This window comes from Bactrocera oleae, chromosome 3 (assembly GCF_042242935.1).
Source record: "Bactrocera oleae isolate idBacOlea1 chromosome 3, idBacOlea1, whole genome shotgun sequence".
Lineage (NCBI taxonomy): Eukaryota > Metazoa > Arthropoda > Insecta > Diptera > Tephritidae > Bactrocera > Bactrocera oleae.
Genome location: NC_091537.1, coordinates 81,590,661 through 81,611,622, shown reverse-complemented (window position 1 = coordinate 81,611,622; position 20,962 = coordinate 81,590,661). Strand labels below are relative to the sequence as shown.

General features: G+C 34.1%; 1 protein-coding gene across 3 annotated transcripts in view; it reads right to left on the bottom strand.

The window, feature by feature from the left end:
• The window catches only part of step (cytohesin steppke), a 112,834-nt gene that overhangs the window by 9,877 nt on the left and 81,995 nt on the right, over positions 1-20,962 (bottom strand). The window contains exons 1-2 of one of the 3 annotated variants that reach the window (XM_070107024.1): positions 14,874-16,512; positions 7,116-7,248 (exon numbers count right to left, since the gene is read on the bottom strand). In XM_070107024.1, coding sequence (XP_069963125.1) covers positions 7,116-7,248; positions 14,874-16,097 — 1,357 coding nt within the window. In that variant the 5' untranslated portion in view covers positions 16,098-16,512. Of the gene's footprint in view, positions 1-7,115; positions 7,249-14,873; positions 16,513-20,962 lie in introns of those variants that run through there. The other 2 variants (XM_036370623.2, XR_004978065.2) reach the window with 2 other exon arrangements.

Sequence of the window (20,962 nt, the reverse complement as noted above, 5' to 3'; positions counted from 1 at the left end):
ATTAACCGGATATTATTTGACAAATGCAATACAACAACCAAAGAGCATAAACGAAAAAAATACAAAAAAAAAGTAAAAAAGAAAACATAAAAATAAAAATAAAAACAAACAAAAACACAGATAAATCAAAATAAGACAAACGATTGTTATACCTATGTATGATCGTATATTTACATACGTCAATGACAACTTGAAATCAAGTTGTGTATTGCAAGTGAATTGTACACACAGCATCAATTACGTTCTTGATATGTATACACCAGTAAGCGAAGGTGTGTCCAACATGAATACTATGGGCACAGCATGGACAGTGAGTAAATATAACAAAAGTATATGGTAAGTAGACATAGCAAATATGGAAAAGAGATAAGACCTTGTAGGAAATTTCACATTTTTCGAATATAATAAAAATAACGTAATCACATCATTCGATGAATATACTTGTATGTAGGTCTTCAAATTAATCATTTTTTAGGGTTTACTTGATCATTCCTAAAACAATCGCACCTATGAAATCGGAAAACTGAAAATTTATATTTAGATAAGGAGGGTTTTCTGAACAAATTTCTCTCTAAATGTATGATCTTAATGGATCACAAGAACGACAACAATAACAGCAACTGCTTGTTGAATCCTTTCAGATTGGGTTAAGTGCTTATATCACTGAATGTGTGATTTTCAATAATAATTTTATATACACCAAATTGAATTTCAAATAATAATTGTATATACACCAAATGTACATATATTTGAGAATATTCTCCGAAAATTTTAAGTTTATCCGGCAAATAATTACGGAGATATGTACATATTTGTATGAATTTTTTAATTGAGTGTAATCGGTTTCGAAAACTTTAAGCACCGTTTGCCCTGGAAACACTGTTTTCAGAGTCGGTGCGTAAAATATCTCCAAACGGCTGGAAAAAACTCCAAAACGACAGGACCAATCGGCTTGTAATTTTCACACGGCCTTTCTCAGCTATATTTGTTTGGTAATGATCGAAAAAATATTTTGACTATAATTTTCACTCTGAAGTGTATGTTTTTCACAATAACCGACACTTTTTGGGAAAACCGCCGTTTTGTCAAACAAAATTTTGACTAATCCCTCCATAATTATCTGTAATCAACTTTAATAGTAACAAATTTATTTTGGTTTTTGGATTTCTGATAATTTTAAGCAGAAAAATCTTGCTCACCGCCTGACACTTTTTTCCTATTTTCGGAGCTCCGCTTGAAGTTCGGCTACGGGAACATGGGAATCCAAAAATTTTTAAAATTAATCAGGGAAAGTACATTAAATTCTACAAATGCATATTTTTTATTTAATTATAAAATAAAATGCCTCTTCAAACAAAAAAAAAAATTATAAAAGGGCGTGTATATTAATGCTTTGTAAGTGGAAATGCCTCTTATTAAATTCTGTATATGCGCAGATAGCTAAGCTTAATATCTCTAGGACACTAGACGATACTTGCAAGGACCGACAGTCTATCTAAACCCTAGTTTACACTTAGTATAGTTCTAATAAACAAAAGGTAGAATGATACACGATTTATATTGGAATGCTTAAAAATATAACACAGTTGTGGCGGCATGATATTTTGCTGGGGAACTTTAAAAAGACCAGACGATCTACAATTAACGGAATGTATTACTACTGAAAACTCCAAGTACTTCTCTGGTTTCGTTGAAGAAGGTTTAAGCTTTATCAACAGTTACGAAAACTATCAGCTTTGTTCCCCAAAGCGAAAGAAATTGATCTTGTCTATTTTTTTTTTGACCTAGAACAATGTCTGCAGCAGTACTCCTCTTATATATCTTTTTTACTGTTACATAAACAAGACCGTCCGTTTAAGAAGAAAAAATAAGATCTAAAATATCTTGGAAACCAGATTTGATGGATATTTTAGATCTTATTCTTTCGACGTCTAATACTCGATTTTTGGTATTTGAATTTTTCAATAATTTTCTAAGTTTTGTAAAATGAAATTTAATACAGTGAATCTCTAGGAAATATGAAATTAAAGTCACAACGGAGTTTTGCAATGAAGCGACTTTAGCGGTTTGCATTTGGAACCATAATATCGTGGTCTGTATACATATTTAAGCTTCAAACTAAGAACAGCAGCACATTTCAAGAAAATTAAGAGCAATGCGAATATTATGTGTACACATACTCTCCAGGCACTTATCAAGCACATTACAGGACATATTTCAAGAAAAAACAATCCTCACACAGTTGGAGAGGAGTACATGAAAATATCAGAAAACCAAATCGAAAAAAAACACACTCAAAACAGCGGTGAAAGAATTTTGAAAACACTGAAATTGTATGCAAACTGGAAAAGAGCAATCAAATGCAGAATTGTATAAATCAACACAAGAGCGACCACATAATCCAATCTAGATTTTGGAAGCAGACAACAAAGTAAACAAACAGAGAGAGAGATTAGTGGCAAACATATACATAAATATATACAAATGTATAAAAACTACAGAGCAATCAACATATGAGTATTTAAGGTGAGTTGTTGACTGTGAACTGACGGCTGTGCGCTGGCGGCGGTCGAGGTGCGCACGGGGAACGCTCTACAAATGGCAACAAAATGAATGAGCAGACATGCCGACAGCCAGTGAAGCATTTGCGGCAATTAAATGAGTGACGAAAGCAACGTTGTATGTTTGCGCTGCACGTGTGGCCCCCGCCCCCGACCAAGCACCTATCAGATATATATATATACTTGTTTGTGGTAGCGTGCGTGTCGGTGATGGATGGCTGACGGCGGTTATTATGATAATAATAATAATAATAGTTAGTGACGATTTCGCAAAATGCAAAAGTATAACCGTTACAATCGTTGCTGCACGGGCTTAGGTTATGTTGTTATGCTTTTCATTGTTTGGAAATTGTGGTTACGCTGATAACTGTCGGTTTGGAGCGTTTAAGTGGCGTTGAAAAAGAGGTGCGTCAGCATTTACCGCAAATGTAAGTATGTAGATATGTGTGTCCATATTTTTAATGCGCGACATTTAGAGAATGCGGCGTTTCGCTGGTAATCAGTGCGCATATATTTTAGGTTATGGAGAACCGCTCATTTTCACAGAGTGACAATTGTGTTTAAATTGTTGAACAAATTGCTGTCTCTATGGCATATTTATTATGAAAAAAAATAAAAATAAGTAGGAAAGTGCTAAGTTCGGCTGCAGCCGAAAATTTTATACTGCAACAATTGCCAAGGATCGAAGTATATAATAGCATATATTGGGTATATAAATTAAAAGTCAGCTGCAATCAAGGGAAGAATTCATATATCTAGGAAATGGAATCGGACGGTCTGAACCGATTTCCATAATATGCAACGGTGAACCATATTATGTCCAAATAAATACATATATACGTTTCCCTTCATTACAATATCACATATATTGATCGTTATATATCAATCGGATGGTCGAAAATCTTTATATTATATTCATCAAACTGTAACTGAAGGATGCTAATTTCATTTTATAAACCGGATTTGGTTGAAATTGGTCGAGCGGTTGCTGAGATATGCGATTTATTCTAAAAGTAGGCAGTGCCACGCCCGCTGTAATCTTTTTTTTTACCGATTTATATTCACACGAACGGATAGAATAAAACATAATATTAATGAGGTCTATTGTGCCCTCCTCGTTTTGAAGAAGACTCAAATAGGTCAAATAGCAGGTCGAGAAATTTGAATATCTTGCTATACGCCAGTGAGGTACTGTATATATCTTATTCCGATATGTGGAGTCAAGGAGCTTATTTCTGCATCGCAGATCGCTATGCAATCCAGAAGCAGGTAAGCCGGAATTTCCGACCCCATGTTGCAGACAATTTGAAGCGGGATATAAAGGTTAAGTAGGAGCCTCTTGAGTCCGCAGTGATCTTTGGGAAATTATTTTTTCATCCTACTCTATATACTCATATACAATACATCTAGTCAAATATGACCCGGACTGAGAAAACAAAAAAACCAAAAGTTTTTGATAAATGTAGAGTCCTAACTACGTTGCCAAGCATCTATTTTGCGATCTCTACTCGATCTCGTTTTTACAAAAGATTCAGGTTTTTTGTTATGAGTAAAACACACACTAATGGACATATGGAGATCAAACTTAAAACAAACATAGAAAAGGTACCAATCTAGGAATAAAACTTTAATCGATTCAGTTTGCGCTTTAAATGGTCAAATCCGCACCAGTCCGGCCTTACAAACAACATTAGGTTAACAAAACTATAATACACTGAGCAAAATATTGCGAGAGTATAAAAGATCAATGCAGAGGCATTCGGCGCTTTGATCCACTAATCGTTTCATTTTGCAATTTTTCGCTTTAGACTCAACACACCCCCTAATTGTGTCGAGAAATTATCGTAGGGTGCTCTCAGTGTCGTACCAAAGCGGCAGAAAAATCAAGCATCACCAAATTAATGACATTTTATCACATTGTATGACATATGTCAAGATGTGGGGGATGAAGTGGCGAGCAGCAATGAAGTGTATAAAAAGCGGGAAGCAAATTTAGTTTCTCAGGCGAACAGCGCACAAACTGTGGCAACTTTAAAGCAGATGTAGTCAGATAATTGAAGTGTGTTGCTCGGCAATCAAGCAAATAATACTTTAAATGTATATCGACTGACAAATTTGACAGTTCGTTGACATTTTGAAGGGATTGGCACATTACTCGAATGCCACGAAACACACACACACACACACATATATATGCATATGCATATAAAATGAACGACGTTTGTGTTTAAAAGTGGCATGTGCGGCTAATTAATTAAATTAAATTATCGTAAGCGAAAAACGAAGCGTATACAAAAATGAAACAGCTACAAAAAATACATACATACATGTATGTAAATCCAACAGGCGAGTGGCCGAACACAGAGCCAGACACGATATGGACATGCATGTATGCATGTGTGTTTGGCCGTGTGTCGGCATATTTAAGCGTAAAAGAGGCGCGAGTGACACGCCTTAATTGCAGTTGCATCCACTGTTGTTGTTGTTTGTGTTTTTTTTCTTTGCGTTTGCTGTCATTTATTTAACACTTAGCACAAAGGACTTTATTTTCGGTTATTATTAGTATTGGGGAAATCCAAAGCAGCAGCAATTAATAAGCGTTTATAAATACACATTAGTGCTGTGTACGGGTAATTCCTTTCTATATAGGTTAAGGCATTTCCTATTGGCCCATAACTTCAAAAAACTTGTAAAGGAGCTCACGCGAAGAAAGTTAAACAAATTTTTGTTGGTTATTTTTGCCAACAAAACCAATGAAAAAGTACAAAGTAAGATATACACAAAAAAAAAGTATATTATATGAAACAAGAAAAAACGCTAACTTCGACTGCACCGAATATATATACCCTTCACAGAGGCATTTCTTACAACAAAAATGGTTATTAAAAGATCTTTATCTTGATTATAATCGGAGAGTTTGTATGGCAAATATATGCTATAGTGAACCGATCTGAACAATCTGTTCGGAGATTGTGGCATTGCCTTAAAAAATAATCTATACAAAATTTCGTGAAGATATATTTTTAAATAAAAAAGTTTTCGATACAAGAACTTGATTTTGATCGAACAGGTTTTTTTGACAGCTATATGATATAGAGCTCGGATCTGAACAATATATTCGGAGATTGTAGCGTTGTCTTGGACAATATGTCATGCCGAAATTCATGAAGATATTTTGTCAAATAAAAAAGTTTTCCATATAAAGATTTGATTTTGATCGATCAATTTGTATGACAGCTATATTATATAGTGGTCCAATATTGGCGGTTCCGACGACAAATGAGCAGCTTCTTGTAAAGAAAAAGACGTGTGATAATTTTCAGTTCAAAAATTCTTAAAATCTACAGGACTGTTTCGTGTATATACAGACAGACGGACTTGAATAAGTCTACTCAGTTCGTCTTTATAGAGTTTCTGGGTGTTACAACCGATATGACTTCAAAATCACCGACCGAATGCGCCACTATCGCAAAAGAACTATACTAAAATTTACCAAATTTCCGCCGAAAGAGGTCGTATGGAAGAGGGTGTGTGGATGAATCGATTTTTCTATTTGGAAGGGAATTTGCGCAGTGAAATCAAAGAGTGCTTAAATTCTGTATACGACAAACTCTTCTCTTTCGATGGCGACCCTCAAAATTGGTTTAACGAATTTTAACCCAATGTTGCTTCCGATGAGCCAAATCCAGGTGCCATGAAAACGGCTAGTACATACAATAACGAGACAAATGTCCACGGCCTATTGGCAGGCCGCCGATTGTAGTCACGAGTAATATCTGAGACAGTACGAATCTCAAAATACCGTGTGGCTCACATGAAATCTTAAACTTGAGAAAGTTGTGAAGCGATAGGTGCCGAATTCGCTCCCTCTAGACAACAGACGCAACTGTATGACCACTTCACAGCGGTATATGAAGAAAGTTGGTTCTGCGTCGTTTTGGGAGCGCCGATGAAGCTTGGATCCACAAATTCCGCAACGACTGGTTCTAAGTAACTGGAATTGACCTGGATTATATCCGACCAAGCCCGGTTATTTCGAAGATCTAAAATTGTTTAGAAAAAAAAAATGGATCCATTGGAAGCAGCAAACACCTAGGAGCAGCCAAAAGTGCTGCGGAAAAGGCAAAGAATGTGGAGTGCGAAAGTCTCACACTATCGCCGCCGCGACTTACAGTTGAAGAGCTTACTCGCCATGCAGAAAATTTAGTCGAACAAGGAGGTTATTGCCGTCACGGAGATTTATTAAACAATGTGGAACATCGCTGCTTTAAGTGTTTAGGACTAAAAGGAGACTATAATGGAAAAGAAATCGACTTTATACAAAATATTAAATTTTATTCAGTAGGCTAAGTACTTATCGTGCCGTATTAATAAAAAAAAATCTTTTTCAAAATTTTCGGTTTTTTTTAAGACTAAATACTTATGGAAACGTCCTAGAATTTATTAAATGAAACTCTTGAGGTATCGCATAAACTTCCCATAATACTACGACCTACTACTTTCTATTAAATCATAAAGCTTCAGTAGAACTAAGAACACGTATTTATTATTTACCTTTCTTTGGATCCATATTAAACTTTTTCCGCCCAATTGACATTTGTTTCTCTTTATTGGAATGTTTATTATCTTCGGGCACATCCAGCGCCTCCATTTCCGATACGACCTCACCGAGTTCATCTTTGATTTGCTGCAAGTACACAAAAGAAATAAGGAAAAGGAAAAATTAAATATTGAATTTACAAAAGAAATAAGGAAATGGAAGACGTTTAGTATTACACGCTTAAAAGAAATTAGACAAGCTAATTAAATATTGAATTTGCAAAAGTGGCGAATAGCATTTCCGTCAGCAATTTAAGTTACCACATAATATGAGTCTACACATTAAATTTTGGTATATACTATATATGTATATATTTTCAATTTGTATACAAAAAGTATTGTATATATTTTGGAAAATGCGTGTCAATGAAATTTGCATTACGTATGCGAAATTCAAGCGGAAGAGGAAGGATACACACACTGCTGGCAAACGACGACGACGACCGTTGGTGAATTTTAAAAATAGCCAAAGTTTACAAATACAAGCTACTTGAAATTCAACCAAAATGCGTATGTCACTGGCAAAATAACGAATGCAGCTGAGTTTTGTAATTAACAAGCGAGGTACGATGTGCCTTTAATGGTAATTAAATGTGGCGTCAATACGTAGGTTACCACCAAAGTTATGGAATTTGTATGATATTATATAATATTTATTTTTAATTTCTCTTTTTAGAAGTTAGAATACAAAAAGAATACAAAATTATTACAAACAAGAAAAAACGTTCATTTCGTTTACAACGAAGGTATAATACCCTTCATAAATACAAAAGATTCCTTACAAGACCTTGATTTTGATCGGTCAGTTTATGGTACGATCTGAACAATTTCTTGGGTGATTCTGGCTTAGCCTTAGATAGTAATCCATGCCAAATTTCGTGAAAATATTTCGACAAATAAAAAAGTTTTCAATACAACAACAATATGTTATAGTGCTTCGATATCGGCAGTTCCGACCAATGAGCAGCCTTTTGGGTCCGAAATGAGCTTTTTGGGTTCATTGGTATAGTTTCGCGTATATACAAACAAACGAACATAGCTACCATAGATCAACTCAACTCGTTATGTTAAACATTTATATAAATATATACTTTATAGGGTCTCCGACGTTTTTATTAGGGTGCTACAAACTTCGTGGCAAACTTAATATACCCTATTCAGGCTAAAATATAATTATTATATTAGCTACTCAGTCATTAATATGGAAACCTTTTAGTAAGAACGGCGAGTATTTATTACAGCGCGCTGAAATGTAGGCAACGGTTACTTTTTTTGGTAGTTTAAGGTAGATTTTGGAAGTAAAATATGGCCTAGCTACGATTTTTTTGAACAAAATTGAAACTAAGACGGACGGTACGGAAAATTTACCAAAGTATAATAAGTTTAGTGTCGACTGTAATATAATCAAATTTTAATAGCAAAGCGCCAAAATGTAGACAACGACTACGTTGTTTGGCAGTTCGATGTTGATTTTGTAAAAAGAATATAGTACTAGCTTCAACGATTTGATAAAATTCTCTTCAAGAATGATATAAATAGAGGTTACGTTAGCTTTGTAACTGCTAAATTTCAATTGTGAGAAAAATTACTTGAGTGCTGTCATAAAAGTTTTACTTTCTCTCAATCCAAGAAATATATGATTCTTTAGGAACTCCGAAAATGGATAGGGTTAAAGGTCAATGATACGTTAAAGGCGTATATGGCAACAAAGCGGACAAAAAGATAGCCATAGCAAAAGAAAGAGAAATATAAAAAAATTGACTGAAAATTACAAAAAGAGAGAAGCAGCGTAAAAGTGAGAGAGTCAATATGTTAAAACACTAATAAACTCATTTTAATGTTTGTGTAGGCTAAAAAATTAAAATATTTTAAACTAATATTATTTTGCAGCTAAAAAATTTTAATATTTTTGGCAAATCTATTTTGTTACACATTGTATTTACTACCAGTTGACAAATCTTTACAGCAACCTTCGCAATTGCTGACATTTTCATTACTACACCTCTTATTTGCGCACAATTCGAAAGTGTGCGAATCAAAGAGCGACAACAATAGCATTCTAAATTAGTTCATTTCCTTTGCCAAATGGATTTTTACACTTTCTACCACAAATAACGGGATACACGTGTGTGTATTCGTACCACGTAAGAAGCGCTCCATCTCATTAAATACAAAACTAATTTGCCATAAACTGCGAAAGCCAAAAATTGCGAAACTGGAAAAGAATAAATAAAAAATGCGAAACAGGAAAAATAATCGCAAAAAATTGCGAACTGGAAAATATATAAAAATAAATTAAAAATAAAAATAACAAACGGAAAAATAATAGAAAAAAAAAATTGCGAAACTGGAAAAATTATAAAAAAAAATGCAAAATATAAATTACGAAACTAGAAAGAGTAAGTAAAAAAAAACACCAAAACATAGTTCCGCGAATATACACTTGGCCGCGCTCAGCGTTGATATTTAAGTGACACTTGAATAACCCAGTCGCTGTCACTTAAGCGAAGTAATTTACCAATTTAAGTGTTGTGGCTACCGCTCTCTCATAACTTGACACTTGTTGTTATTATTATTATTATTATTGTTGTTGTTATTCTTTTTTGTAAGTCATTTAATTTTGTTGCATTTTTCTCCGTTAAAATTTCACCTCGTTCAAATATTAACCTCAAAATGACATTTGAAGGTATCGATGAACGCAGCAATGACAGAATAACGGCGCATGTGTCTATATTTGTAATTTGCACGGGAAATTTATGGCAGTCTGGTTTGAGGCGGCACACCGGCGTTTTGTAGCAAATTAAATTTTTATTAATATGACAGCATCAAGTCAATATACAAAGACTCTTCGCTGCTAATTTTGCTTGATTTGCATTTACTGTGAGCAGCGTTTTTATACCCTGAACTGTGTATATTAAGTTTGTCACGTAGTTTGTAACATTCAGAAAGAAATGTCGGAGACCCTATAAAGTATATACTATATAAATGATCAGCGTGACGAGGTGAGTCGATTTAGCCATGTCCGTCTGTGTGTATATATGCCCAACTAGACCATCAGTTTTTGAGATATCGATTTGAAATTTTGTACAAGTCCTTTTCTTCACAAGGGGCTGCATATTTGTCGGAAGCGCCAATATCGGACCATTATAGCATATAGCTGCCACACAAACTGAACGATCAAAATTAAATTCCTATATGAAAAACTTTTCTATTTGACGAGATATGTTCATGAACTTTGGCATTGATTATTTTCTAAGGCACTGATATAATCTTAGAGAAAATTGCTCAGATCGGACCACTATAGCATATAACTGCCATACAAACTGAACAATAAAAAACGCTCCTGTTTAGAAACTTTGTGAAGGGTATTTTTGCTTTGGGGCAAATGAATAAACGTTTTTTCTTGTTTTATTTTTCTTATAATATTTATTAATTGCAGCTGCAGTAATTGTAAATAAATTCTCATAAACACTAGCAATGCGTTAATAATTATTCGTAGACAATTGCGCAAGTTTATTTAATTATTAATGTATTAGTATGTATGAGAACTTTTCAAGTACTAATTACGTCTACAAGGTGTTGCGTTGGGTACAATGACTGATCAGATGCTGTATTTTAGAACAATAGAGAACAACAGTGGGCAATAAAATAAGATTCTAACTTCTAGAGCAACCATACCAATGTAAACTAAATATAATAAACCGGTGGAGAATTACATATGCATAGTAATAGGGTACGAAAAATAGAAGAGGATCTGCCATTTTTTGATATTTTGCTCAAAAAGTTATAACTTAATCCGCAGAATACATATGTACGTGAAAAGTTATATTAGATTATTTTAAAAGATTTACTGCGCTCTTAACTAATGAAAAAGCCAGAAAACAAGTTTTTTTCTATACGACTTCGATAATCATAGAAAAAAATGTATATTTTTCGAAGTCTTTGCACAAACACTCATCACATGATATGAGAAGGCAGGGAACTAAGCCTGAAATGAGCTGTTTCGAATATAAATTTATGGAGTGAGGAATTTGTTGAAATTATAATAATAGATAATGTTGTATATCTTGGTAACTCCTTGCACAAAAACTGATACCACCAACAGAGAACTAAGCCTGAAATGCTCTTTTTCAAATAAAAATTTATGTAGCGAGGAATTTGTTTGATTCACATATCTGAAGAGTCTATATAACATCATATTATGCTCTCATGATATTCGTTCTTAAGACACTTTCTAAAGACATATTATAAATACTAAACTATAGTGTTCTTGTTTCATTGCCCCACACTGTATAAGTTATGTGGGTATTTACATTTACACAAAACGTTGATGATCTCACAATTTATCGCGAAAAGGTGACGAGCATTGTATTTATATTTTGTCTTTTTTTTTTTATCAAATTGCTCTTTGTGACAAAGGAATTCTAACTATGTTGAAAAACAATAACCACAGCAGATCTTAGTTGGGAAATAACGCGCTTGAAAGACACAATTAAATTATACAAAAAAGACCCGCTTGATAAAATATTAATTTATTCGCGTTATTATAAATAGCAATTGAAGAGAAGGGCAAAAAAAAAAATAATGACATAAAAAGCGTATAATTTGTTGAGATATTGCAAGGTGCGTTGGATTTTTAGCTTTTATGTTTTACGCGACAACAAATATGTAGAATATATGGCAAATATTTAAAAACAAAATAATTAAAGCGCAAATAACTCATTGAAATTTTTTTCTTTTGGTTTTTTATCGACTTTTTCTCTATTATTTTGTGTTTGTAGTACAATATATAATATTAGTAATATTTTAGTGTTTTGAAGTACTTGAAGAAAACAAAATTTTCAACATTAAAAATATACATTTTAGTCTATAGTAAATACTAGTAATAATATTTGCTAAAAGAATGAATTGTTAAAATATTATGTTTCTTAAATTGAATATTTTATTCATTTAGTTTTAATATTTTTTTATTCTTATTCTTTTATATGTATATTTTTTTATTTATGTAGATCGAAGCTGTAACTATTTTTTCAATTAGTTTTTTATTTATTTCTTTTTAATTTTTTTATTTGCTTTTTTATTTTTTAAATTTTTTTTGTATATTTTTTTATTTTGCATATTTTTTTATTGATGTAGATCGAAGCAGTAACTGTAGAAAATGTCTAAAAAATAATAATTTCATTTTTTTCGCCTTCTACATTTTAATAGATCTATTATAATTTTAAAATAATATTCTATATACTTATGTACATATGTAACTACTACATAAGTTTTGTATGTATATGCGTACATTAAAATCTTCTTGAAACATTTTTATGATTATAGGTATTTAAATTGCTTTTTCTTCAGTTTTAAAACATATTTATTTAAAAAAAATTTGTTTCTATCAAATTTCAAAAGTTTTTCAGATTATTTAATTTAGAATGCTTTTTGATTAAAACGCATGGCCATTAAGGACAAATTATCTTCATTATTTTACAATAAATTAATATTAAGTTAAAAATGTAAAAAAAGTAATATTTTTTGAGTTTTTTTTTATTATTTTATCTGAAATAGTACTTATTTTTTACTATTTTATTATAGTAATTTTATGTGTATCTTCATACACTTAATTAGAAAAAAAACTAAAATAAAAATTTTTAATATTGTTTTACTATTTAACTTATTGTATCCTTTTAAGTTATATTTATTTTATATTTTATTTTTGAATTGAAAATTTTGTGTCAAAACTTTTTTTTTTTTAATTTAAAAGGTTTTGTGAATTTTTGTTTTGCTATATTTCAATTAGTTTTATTATTTCTTATACTTTTTTGTTTCTTTATTATTTTTCCATGTTTTATTATATTTAATTTAAATTTTAATTTTTTCATAGATATTTTTGCTTAATTTAATTGCTTTTAATATTGTTTTTAATTATCGTAATACTGTTAGAAATATTTTATTTTATTTTTATTCAATTTGTAATTAAATTTTTGAACATTTTTGTGTCCAAACTTTTGTATATTACTCTTTTTTGAATGCCAAAGTTTTAATGGATTTTTTTTCTTTATTTCAATTAGTTATTATTAATTTATTTTCACTAATAATTTTTTTGTCCTTTTTAAGTGTTTTTTCATTTTTTATTTTATTAATTTAAAATTTTTTTTTACTGAATTAAAAAATAATAATTCATTGCTTTTAATGGTCATTATACTGTTAGAAATATTTTTTTATTATTTATTTATTTTTCATCAAATTTATAATTTAGTTTTTGAATATTTTTACAATATTGTTTTACGACAAAAAAAAATTAATTTTTTATTTAATTTTTAAGTTATTATTATTTGATATATTTTTATTACATTTTGTTATTATTATTATTATTTTGGGTGGACCAAAGAGGAGCCAATAGAGTGAGGGGACCTTAGACCCAGTGGTATCACACTGGGCCTCCTAAAGGCCTAGGTGTGTCGTAAGGCTGCCACTCTACCTAATACCTATTATTATTATTTTTTAAATTTTTTCCCTATTTTGTGTTATCTTTGTTTCATTAAAAAAAAAATTTTTTTTTCAGTTTTAAAATTTTTTAAATTAATTTTTTTTTTATATTTGTTTATTTTTTTTTTCCTAGCTCTAGGGATATACTGTATTTGTATGTCCAAATTAAAATTATTATTTTTATATTTTTTATGAAAATGATATTTTTTCCGCGGCAGCAACAAAAAAAAATTTGCATTGTGGAGGAAAAACAAAAAACGAAAGTGTTTTTTGAGAAAATTAAGAAAATTGCACACCACTACTAAAAATTTTGCAACCGCTTTAAATATAAAAAAAATATGTAGCTTCAACTTGTAACCGGTGAAAATATTAAATAGCAAATAAATTATGCACTACAGCGATTTCACGCAGAAACAATATATATTTAAACAAAAATCAAAGTGTTGAAGATTTACTATCTAACAAATTTCGCGCAACTGCAACTTAACTCTACAGGCAATTCCACCGGCTACTAATTTTCGCAATGACCTAACCGTATATTTAAATCGGCATTTTAATATTTAGTTTGAAAAAAAAAACTGCGCGCCAGTAAGTAGATTGCTACCTTTCAGCGCTAGCAACAACAAACACAATTGCAACCACTCCTTTGCAGCGCGCAAAAAGTGTAGCGAAGGTGATCGTCAATAGTTAATTAAAAGCCAACGTCTTTGCGCCGATGTAGCTTATTAAAGCTGTACGAATGCCATCTATCGGCCGCGCTAGACAATTAATGAAGCGGACAGTGAGGCACACAAGCGGCGCGTACAGCGAGCGCCTGTGACAGCGGGCGCGCGCGAGCACAAACGCACGGCGTTCAAGCGCGCTTGTAAAACGCTATGAAGACAACTAAGTGTAGATTGAAACCAGTTCCTTACAATGTTTCAATAGAAGAGACGCTATATAATAATAACAAACAGACAGCGTACAGGTAATTGATCAAAATTCCACGCTAACCCAGGCTTTAAAAACGCGTCCGAACTGGTTTCGGGGTAATAAAAAGTGATCATAAAAATGAAGAAACATAAAATTCTAAAACAAAACAATTAAAAAATAATTTAATGCCACGAAGAGCGGCTAAGCTTAGCTAATTCTTTACGCGACGCCTGGCAACAACAACGCGCTTAACACATAAGCGCGCCGCAGCAAACCTGCCGCGCACGTTGCCCTTCACACACATTCTCTGCTGTGTCTACTTACCTTGTTGTTGTTGCGCAGTATCACAGCATTTTGCGCCGCATTGTTGCGGTTCCGCACCAAGACATTCCGGCAGTCATCACAGAGATAATTGTTGTTGTCATAGCCGTTAGTGTCACCACAGCTAAGCTTGTCGCTATTACTACCGCCGCCACCGCCTTCTTCTCCCACACTCAAATTCACTGGTAGATTCTTCACAAACGCTTTGCTGCCATTGCAACTCGGCTTATTGTTCTCCTTGTTGTTGTGTTGCGCGCTGCGCTCCGTTTCACTTTGTGACGTTGAACTGTCGTCAATAAAACGCAAATCGCCGCCGGCATCATTAAGCGGACTTACGCCGTGCCGCAATGCGCAAATTGGCATGCTATTCGCGCTCACCGTATCAGCATCGCCGCTCTCCTCATCCTCATTCAGCACATTATCCAAACTATTCGAGCGTTGTTTGACGCGCTCACGTTGCGGCCGCCGCGCTACCACTTCACCGCGCTCGTTCAACACCAATTCGACGGGACGCGTTATCACCATAGTGTTTTGTATGGTAGTGGTCACAGAGCGTGTGAATTCCGAGCGTTTTGTCAGCAGCAGCGTATTCGGTTCGTCGCAGGGCGCGTGCGTTACTTCGACATTGCGTTGCATCTCCTTCTCCACGGTGTGTTGACTGCTCAACGTGATGGGCGCCGTTGTTAGGCCTTCATAAATGGGATTGTCGGTGAGCGCGGGTATATTGTAGCTGGCCATAGTGATGTACGGTGTTGGTGATTTTGTTTTCGACTTTGTCGTTGCTGGTATTGTTGGCTTCGTATTCACGTGTGCCGGCGTTGTATCGGCACGTTTCCGCATTTGCGGCGTTTCAGGACGTGATGACGTCGCATACTTGCTGCTGCAGCAACAACGTGAGCACAACTGCGAGACACGTTTGCCACTCACCAAAGCGCGCTTGTCGTCACTTGTGGCATCTTCATCGTCCTGCAGATTGTCAATAGATGCGCCTGCGCTGGGCAAGTAACATTGCCCCTTCTTAGCCGACAAACCACCGCCGCCGAGCTCCACTTGTGGCACATAGAAGGTGCTGTTGGCGCTGAGATCGATGCAGCTGCGTTGAAAATGCTTGTCGCCGCCAGTTTGTAATGCGGCGGCTTTCTTATTCTTTGGCTGTCGGCGTAGTGAGGAGAACCAGTTGGTGATGCTTGGCCGCTTCTGGTGTTGGTATTGCTGCATTGCTGCCATGCTGGTGCACACGTCGTGTCTGTAGCCGGCTCAATAACAACTGTTGCAGCAATGCGCGTTGTTGTGTGTTTCGAGTTATAATTTTCTCGTTAATTTGTTGCACTGCTTTTCCTGCTTGCGTTGTTGTATTTTTATTTTGATGCGTTTTTTTTTGCGTTTTTTGTGTTTTGTTTTATCAAGTTCTTGCACTGTACATGAATTGACTTCCTTTGTAACTTTTCAACTTTTTTATTGTTGTTTTGTAAATTTTTACGACTTCAACGTAATCACTTTGCCACTTGTTGTCTGATTGCAGGCACATACAGCCTTTAGACGTATATGTATGTACTTATCAAAAACCAGTTCCTGTAGCTCATTACACGTCGGAATTATTGTGGCTTCTCTGCTGGTTGCAACTGTTGTGTTGGAAAAAATGTTTACATTTGATATTTTAGGAATGCTTGCATTCAACAGCAATCAAGTGCATCTGCGCCGATACATACAGACAAATCAACATACATATATATATTTATGTATATATATATATATATATATATATATATATATATATATGGCAGAAAGTCCGCAGACATTGTTTGTTGAAAACCGAAGGTGGAATGCCGCCGTTTTGCACGTATAAAAGAGTTATCGCCAAAAAAAAAAAATTTTTTTTTGTTGCCCGAACAACGATCACCTTAGATGCTTATGTTCTCAAATCACTTAAAAATTCACAATTCCTAAATAAACGTTCTAAATGTTACAGATAATTGTTTTGAAGCTTAGAACTTGAGTTAACGCGTATTTTAGTTGCACTGACTCGCCTTAATTGCTTTTCAGTTCTGTTAAATAGAATTCATATAAATATGTTATCACTGCCAAGTTTTAGAGGCACTGTGGTCCACAAATTCGGTAACTGCGGGTAAAAAGTTATGCTTCGATTTCGACCATTTTTAAACGTGAGCAAGTATTTATGCAAAGTCTGGTTTCGCTAGCGTCACCGACTCTCGGTATATATGCTATAAAGTGAAAGAATCAAAGGGTATTTAAAATTGTGATACTCGTATATGGGAAGTTGCGTGGTTGTGGTTCGATTGCGCCTATTTTCAAGCCTTCATAAAACGAACTTTTCTCAAGTGAGCTTTAAAAAATAGTAAAGAAATCTCGAGATAGTTGGCAAACTAAATGATTTTATGTAGTTAGTACGGCAGTTTTTCGTATCTCGGAAAGATCTCGGAAGATAACAGGGTGTTTAAGAAAGCTTTCAGTGGAGTTGGAAAGCTTTGTTGAGCGATGCTCTATCGTTTTAAAGAAAGAAACACACAATATTATTGTTTTCTTAGATAAATGTTTTTACAAATACTTAAACCGCACTTTTTATTTTTAAAACACGTTGAGGTAAGCAATAAACAACTAATAAGCGATGAGAGCTTCTTATTGTCGGCTTTTTCAAGTAAGCTTTGAAAAATAGTATAGAAATCGCGAAATAGTTGCCAAACTAAATGATTTTGTATAGATATTATGGCAGTTTTTCATATCTCGGAAGATTGTTAGATTGGGTATGAAGAAAGCTTTGAGAGATTTAAAATTTATTGAGCGTTGTATAGTTATTAGATATAAACATAATTTCTACAGCACTCACTTGCACTTCAGTTACTTAATTATATATAATTTGTTTGAACTACAGTTCTATCACTAAAACACATAATTTGATTGATTTAGGTAGAGTACATTTCAATATTGATAAATTTTCAACTTAAAATTCTTTCGAAAGCGCGCATCTAAAATTATTGTTCAACACTTTAAACGTCACAAACTCAACTGAACGATTTACTTTTCGAACTCGACTCGCACAACACTTTACAGCAAATAACCAATTTGCAATATTTTCAAATCAAATTGAAAGTAAACGCTACGCCAATTACAACAATGACAACAACAGCAAACAAACGATGGCTTTCAAGCATCCGGTAGTTAGTAGTTACATTGTAATGATATCTTGGCACAACAATTAGACTGAGACGCCGCCACAAATAAGTTGACTAAAAGGATTGCGTGAGCGTGAAGAACGCGACCTAAGGTACAGAAACCATTTGAACAACAACAACAACAACAACAATACACACTAATGACTTTAACTGCCATTTAGTAGACGTTGGACGTCAAAGACATTACAGCAATAAAGTTGAGAAGTTACGAGTACACACACGCATAGAAATAGCGCTAATTTACGTAACTTGGCAGCAAAGAAATGCGCACAAAGAAGCGAAGAAAAAAGGATAAAGGAGCTAACGAAGTGCGAAGTAGACACTAGTGTGTATGGAGTTGGGCTACACGACACATAAATTACGAAGTACTAAATGTGGTACACTCAATTTAAAATATACGAAGCGGAAATAAGGAACTGCGTTCCAAATACTTAGACACGGAACAACAACAAAATTGTGCCGAAAACAATCACATAAACTAGTTTAAAAGAGTATAAATTGGTATAAAGTCGCATAAACTATAGTCATATGAACTAGTATAAAGTTGCATAAACTGGTATAAAGCCTGTTAAACTTGTGTTATGCCGCATAAGCTGGTGGGGCCCGTATAAGTATATTTTCCGGCAAGAAAATATAAGAAAAGTTTCAGAACGCGCTGTCAGTAGCAGCAATCACATTTTATAGCACTTTTACCGAGCATATCAATACCGTTACGTGGCTCGAACACAAATTTTATGCGACATTCTAAACGTTAGCGCATTTCGCTTTGCAATTCGCAAGACCAACGAAGATAGAAACAGCAAAAAGCATGTATGCATTCAATAATACCTCAGCATACGATCACACTACCAACTGACTGTGGTGGCTCTATTATTATGTTTATTATTATACAAATTTACCAAAAACGGCGCACTATAAAAGAGACAATAAGACTCGAAAAGGTAATGGCGTCAGACGAGTTTTGTTTTCAGAATGTCGGATTCATGAATAGAATACCTTCGCTATGCGGCTCGGCTATAATCTTAATACAATATAAACTCATATCTAGAAATGTATGTAAGCAATAACAACATACAACTGATAGTGGCGGCAGGTAGTAGCGCCGATAAAATTGTATATAGCAGACACAATATACTCAATCAATTCAAATCAAAACACACCCTCCTGCAGCGCGTTGCACGTGTAGTTATGGCGGATAGATAGTAGACAAACATATATATTATACAAACAGGTAGCGGCTACCTGTTTGCTGTAAGCAGAGTGGAAAAAAATAATTATCAACGAAATACAAAGGTCGTTGGAAGAGAATGAACTCTACGACAGATAGACGGCGAGTTACACGGTAGGCACTTAGTGAATGAGTGAAAAACAAAAGGGGAAATAATAGTGTCAGTTTTGAAGATTTGAATGTCAATTAAAGAGAATAATAGGATAACATTTTCCGGTGAATAGTTTAAAGTAGAGCGATTAGACTCCATATTAAGCTAAAATATAATTTGAAAAAAAATTTCCAATACAATTAGTAAGCAGAGATTCTCGATGTGTATTTTTAATAGTACAAGTATTCTTCTTTACTTGCGCGAATGTTGTTTTAAATTCAACGAAATTGTTTAGAATCGAAGACTTAGCAAAGTCACACACCCAAACAGCAAGCTCAATATTTGCAAATATTTGGATTATACTCGAAGCAGTTATCTTTTTTTATGATACCGTCAGGAAAGGTACCCAGAATACACAATTTTTTTGGTATTATAAAAACCATGACATCTATATTTGGTAGGCAAAATCCCCCACTGAACCGTCCCCGTGGGTGCCGACTGGTAATAGATACCGTATCACGACAATGGCAGGGACACAGTTCGCCCCTGTTGCAGTTGGGAGGTATCTAGCTAAGACCTGACTTTATAGTTGGGTATTCGTTGCTGTTCAAAAGCACAGCATTCAATTTTAAGGTATCATGCGACCGGTGCCGAGAATCAGCCTCGTTGGGAATCCTTGGACAACCCAGTCCTAAACGGAGCTGCTTATAAAGTTTAAAAATCCTTTCCCAACAGTTTATTCAATGCCGTCTCTAAATTGAGGTGGAGAGTTTATAAATGCTGCATATTGCGGGTCCAAGTCGATGTTTGTACCAAATACCACTGAGAGTTACACAGAATCTTTACCTCAGTCACCTCAATTTATTCAATACTACATCTAAGATGAGGTTATAAAGTTCAATTTTTCAATGAATATGTAATACTTTTTTATTGCATTTAATTCCATTTCACATTTTATACGGCTTTAGGCTGCAGTTAAAAATAAATGAAGCCACATAAAAGCTTGAGAAAGCCAGACTTGAACTACTTAAGATGCGCACCAAAACGATGTGGCACGTAACCACACATATATCTATATAGGTATATTTGTAGAATCAATCACCCATCAATCTCTCCAAAGCGAAATACAGAAAGAAGCACGCAATATAAAAAAGACAATCCGATTAGTGGTTGAATTGCTATACGCACCACAAGGAAGCCACACCAAATATCAACGCTAGATAAGAGCGTGTAACAGAAATCACTTAAATGACAAGCAAAATACATTTAGAATTAACTCTTTACGTATGGAGGTTGGGGCAAACAGAGAACAGTTGGTGGTGTGCCATATAAGTGGCCACATTGAGGTGAAACCGCTATAAGAACAACCGAATCAATGAACCGAGAATCCGATTAGACGCCGCCGCCACATGATATGGTAGCACGAGTCCAATAGCAAATAGATAGAGTTCATGAAGAGGTGATTTGTAGTTTTTTTCTGCGCGTAATTTAGAATGTAAAGGAATGACACGCAGAAAGAAAAACGCTGAGATTGTCGAAGAAAAACTAAAAACAAAAGAAAATTAATAAAAATTGTAATCCA